Raw genomic sequence first — 4,986 nt, 5'->3', positions numbered from 1 at the left:
CACAGTCATTTGGTCAGGAGCTGTTTCAACAAGACGCTGCTATTCCTGCAGCACCGCCTCACAGGCCAGGCGTGATTGATTGGGCAGGACGGCGGTCCGCCAGTAACGCTGCGTGATCGAGGAAAATGTGTTCTCAATCGAATTGTTTTTGCAGCGTTTCTTTCGTTAACGGCAAAGGGTTCTATTATTTTTTATACTTCACTAAGACAAACAAAACTTTTATGATAATGTAGAAAAAGAAGAAAAAACCAAACGCACCATTTCTTCCCACATTTTTTACCTTTTTAATAAGAAAAATGAAACATGAATCAATGTAATCACAATTAAACCAACAAAAACAACAACAAAAAAACAATATATTATATCAGCACACTTTCAAAGTTTGAAAAGCAACATAGCTTAAATAAAAGACATTTCTCTCTGAAACTAAAAGGACGTCACATGACCTGAAACTTCTGCTGTTTTCCAGAATGGTCCTTCAACAGATGATTGATACTTTGATCTCCTATCAGATCAGCAGTCATTTGAAGAAAAGGCACTTTTTTTTTTGGATCTTGTCATGGGTCAGCTGACACCCTGATCCCATTGAGCTGATGCATTGACAGTGTAAGGAGGGGGGGGGGTGTTCCTAAGTATTGTTGTAACACACACATACACACACACACACACAAACACACACACTATCAGCCCACCTGGCCCAGTGGGAGCTCCATAGTGCAAAGTACTGTATGTAAATCCTCCCATAGTGCATCTCTCCTCCCCTCGACTGTTTTAGTAACTGACTAAACTCCTGCGTGCACCTCACCAGCTGTTATTTTAAATGTTACAGTTAACAGGAAATGGTTTGGGCCATCATGAGAAACAGAAACATCATATTTTAACTTTTTTTTTTACTTTTTTTTTACCACAGTTGCTTTTCTGTTTCCTCTTTGCTTCAGTGAGGACAATGTTTTTCTTCTTCTTCATATCAACCTAAACAACAACATTTTTTTTTTCATTTTTTTGAAAGTACAGACATCATAAGCTACCTTTACATTGACGGATGTGAAAAAAAAAATCTGTAACACAACTTATCTGTACTCCTGAAGCAGTAACCTGAAACTCTCATGTTGTAACTGGTCGACAGAGCGCTGTACAAGATATATTAAAATTTATTCCCTTCATAAATAAATGCAAACACCCCCCTCCCCCACATTACCTCTATTTACATTTTATACAGTTCTCGCCATGCACAGGTGAAGACGGCATCTGACTTACACGCCCGATTATCTGTTAAGACTGTCCCCATGTAACCAGCCAGGCTCCTTGTTTGTCAGAGGTGGTAAAAGCGGGGGGAAAAAACACATCGGTCCCTCAAACACGGCAGCCATTTTAGATGTGAGTCTCTTTGAAGGCCACTGGACGTGAGCCAGAGAGAGGGAGAAAGAGGGAGATAAGCTCGGGTGTCCATTTTAGAAAGAGAAGTCTCCATCTTGCCTCACTTACAGACAGGTGTGTGTGTTTATCTGTGTGTGTGTGTGTGTGTGTGTGTGTGTGTGTGTGTGTGTGTGTGTGTGTGTGTGTGTGTGTGTGTGTGTGTGTGTGTGTGTGAGGGGCACAGGGTGTCCATATTAGGAGGCATTGAGAACTGAGCGGCTGTACAGAGTTTGGTAGTAAGCGCTGGAGTCCATTGCGGCTGGGCCCGGGCTATCATAGATCTGCTTGGCTCCCACAGGAGAACTGCTGGTGTAACTGTTGTAGGCCATCACCTGGTCCTGGTAGGTCTTGAGATCCATCTTCTGCTCGTTAGACATGAGGTTTGTGATGGAGAAAGGGTGGTTGAAGTTGTAGTGGGGGTCCAGAGACTTGAGGGCGTCATTCTGAATGTCCATGTGCTGCTGGATGGTGCTGGGTAAGAGGTGGGAGCTACCGGCTAAAGACTGGGAGTGGAGGAGTGGGTTGGAGGAGGAGGTGCCAGAGAGAGACATGGAGGATGGAGGGATTGACGATGAGGTGGAGGAGGATGGTGGCATGGAGACAGGCGGGCTGTGGAGGTGCGAGGAGGACAGTGACGGGCAGTCTAATGGAACCAGGGTGTTTCTGGGATGAGGCTGGTCGTCTGAACCCGGGTGGGAGTTGTCTGAGTGGGTGGAGTCGGCTCCCTCTGATCCACCTGTGGGGCTGCGATCCTCCACCATGTGATCTCCACTGTGGCCTCCTTTTCCTGAGCCACCCTCCTGGCTCTTGCCTCCTTTTTTGGCTGCCTTGTCCTCGATCTTGAAGCGCTTCTGGCGCCTCAGGTAGCAGCCGTTCTCAAACATGTTGCCTGACTGCGGGTGCAGAGTCCAGTAGGAGCCTTTTCCCGGCTTGTCGGGCGAGCGGGCCACCTTCACAAAGCAGTCATTGAAGGAGAGAGAATGGCGGATGGAGTTCTGCCAGCGCTGCTGGTTCTCGCGGTAGTAGGGGAACAGGTCCATGATCCACTGGTAGATCTCATTCAGGGTCAGCATCTTGCTGCCGCTCTGCTGGATCGCCATGGTGATGAGGGAGATGTAGGAGTATGGTGGCTTGGCGTGGGTCAGGGAGCGTCGGTAGGGCTTAGGGGGGATCTCCTTGGGCCCTGCCCGGCTTAGGCTCGCAGTAGATGCGTATCCCAGCTGACTCATAGACTGGCCCATGTTCTGGTAGTGGGACAAAGAGCCCAAGGAGCCTGGAGCAGCAGGGCCCAGCTGAGTCAGAGAGCCTGAGCTGAGGGATGGGGCCACCGGGGAGAGGGACATGTGACTGGGCGCAGAGCCCATGGAGGCCAGCGGGGAGCTGCTGAGGCTGGAGCTGGGATACGCCATGTTCATACTGGCAGGCGAGGCGGTGGCCGGGTTCAGGTTGATGTAGCTGTTGATGGTGCCCATAGAGCCCATGGAGCCCAGACCAGAGTTCATGGTGCTGGGAGAGGAATACATCTGGAAGGAACACAACAACATCTGGTTACTCACAAAGAAAATATCACTTTACTCAAACCTTTTTAAATAAAAAATATAATTAACTATTTTAACTTTAATTTGAATTTCTTGTGCAGAATAATGTGAACTGTGAAAGCGGCTTGAGTTTAAAAAGTGACTCCTATCAATGCACAATGAAGCCCTCAGTGTGCGCAGAGAGACATGGATTTCACACAGCGATGTTAAACCTGAAAATGCGTAAAAAGCGCGTCATGGTGCCTCTGGGTTCAGACGGGCCTCCTCCACCGCTGCCATGGAAAAAACTACTTCTTCTAAAGCTAAAGAGGAAGAATGTTTCCGTTTCATGACCTAAATTAGTATTTCATTAAGATTTCTTATAATATAAATACGTTTTTTGACTATTTAAGTTGTGAGAAACTAAAACTGCGCAGGATGAAAGGTGTCTGGGTGATTGCGGGTTAAATATTATCAGACTCTTTCTTCTTGGTAATTTCATCAGGTCGAGCTGAGGTGAGAACTGAAGCTGCTGATGAAATTAACTGTAATTGAATCAGTCTTGTTTATTTACACCTGAATTGCGGTAACACTTGAACGGCTGCAGGGACACAAAGGAAGGAACTGATCCAGCTTATTTAAAAGTAATGAGAGAGTATTTGTACTTCAAATTATTAGTATATATATATGTTTACATTTTTAAGTTTAATAGGTAGAATTTAAGGTCGTTTTAGCAGAATATTAATTTAGCCTCTCAGTGAACATTTTCTCTTTCTTGTGTTTGATTATTTGAGAATTTTAAAGAAAAATATATTATAGTTAACGTTTAAAATGATTTTCTATCTTTTTGTGGATTTTTTTCTTGTAGTGTTTTAACCTGCACAAAAATCTAAGGTGCGCCTGGATACTTTGTCCCCCTTTAAGTTATTTCAATTCTTTTGATAAATCCAATAATATATTATTAATACTTCATGTGAAAGTATTAATATCTTGTGAATTAATACAGTTTTATGATTGCAGATATTTGTAGTTCGGAGTCTTGCTGATTTTTTTTTTTTTAATTTTACGCAGTCCCATCCTCACTCTTCCATCCAACCCTTCCCTCTTGAGACCTCGCCACTTTTTTTGTTGTAGCTGTTGCAATGTTGTTAACATGTTTTTAGTTTCTGGTGTTGTTATTTTGTGTGAATGTGTCTTTACCTCGCTGGCCTCACTGTAGAAAGTATTCCACTCTGGTAGATCGTGGGCTTCCATCTTCACAGAGCTCAACATCCCCAACTCAAGTCTTTGGAGGAGAAAATTTATCTATGGCCGAATTTGTTGTAAAAAAATATATATATACATATATATATAAATGCAAAATAAATATAAAATCCTCCGCTCGGTTTGTCAGATTTCGTTGAAAAGTTCCAAACAGAAAGTTGTCTCCTTTTTTTCCAAGAAAGGTGGGAAAAATATTTCGAGTCAAAAATGCCTGAAAATAATCAAAGTGTCGTGACGCTCTGCTTCCGGAAAAGTTAGGTCAATATTTCTTATTTGTCAGTCATCCATTGTTTCGTAGCTGGTATTATATAATTTTTTTTCTCTGCAGACTTCTTGTGACCCGTTTTTTTCCCTTCTGTCCACCACCGGGGCCCTCGGGACGCAGCGAGTGACAGGCGGAGGTGTAGCGCGCAAATACAGTAGAGAAACCAGGACGGCCTCTTCTTATAAGGTGCAGGCGGGTCCCGCCCCGATCCTGTCATTTGAATACCGTGTTAGGATTCAGGAAGGGCCCCGCAAAAAGGCCGATGTGGCCCCCTGGTGTGCTGTATATTGGCCCGGCGGCTGCACCAGGGCCACCCGGACAAAAAAAAAGTAATGAAGCTGTGCCTCTTTTAAAAAATAAATAAATAAATAAATAAAGTTCAGGAGGGTGAGCTATCAGTGAAATTCACTTGTTCTCTAAATATCCTGTTATAATCAAAGATGTGTCTGCACAATTATTATGACGTTTAAACTTAATAAAAACGTTTAGTTTGTCCTTATCCTGCTGTACCTGGGCACAGAGTCC

General features: G+C 44.0%; 1 protein-coding gene across 1 annotated transcript; it reads right to left on the bottom strand.

The window, feature by feature from the left end:
• Positions 1-260: 260 nt before the first annotated feature.
• foxa3 (forkhead box A3) lies at positions 261-4,630 on the bottom strand. Its single transcript, XM_028418788.1, has 2 exons — positions 4,134-4,630; positions 261-2,939 (listed from the first exon to the last, which is right to left on the bottom strand). The coding sequence occupies exons 1-2, from the start codon at positions 4,203-4,205 to the stop codon at positions 1,611-1,613; spliced, it is 1,401 nt and encodes a 466-aa protein (XP_028274589.1). The 5' UTR covers positions 4,206-4,630; the 3' UTR covers positions 261-1,610.
• Positions 4,631-4,986: the final 356 nt, after the last annotated feature.

The sequence above is a fragment of the Parambassis ranga genome, chromosome 13, assembly GCF_900634625.1.
Source record: "Parambassis ranga chromosome 13, fParRan2.1, whole genome shotgun sequence".
Classification (NCBI taxonomy): Eukaryota; Metazoa; Chordata; class Actinopteri; family Ambassidae; genus Parambassis; species Parambassis ranga.
Note: the sequence above shows the minus strand (reverse complement) of the source record. Positions and strands in the feature narration are given on the sequence as shown.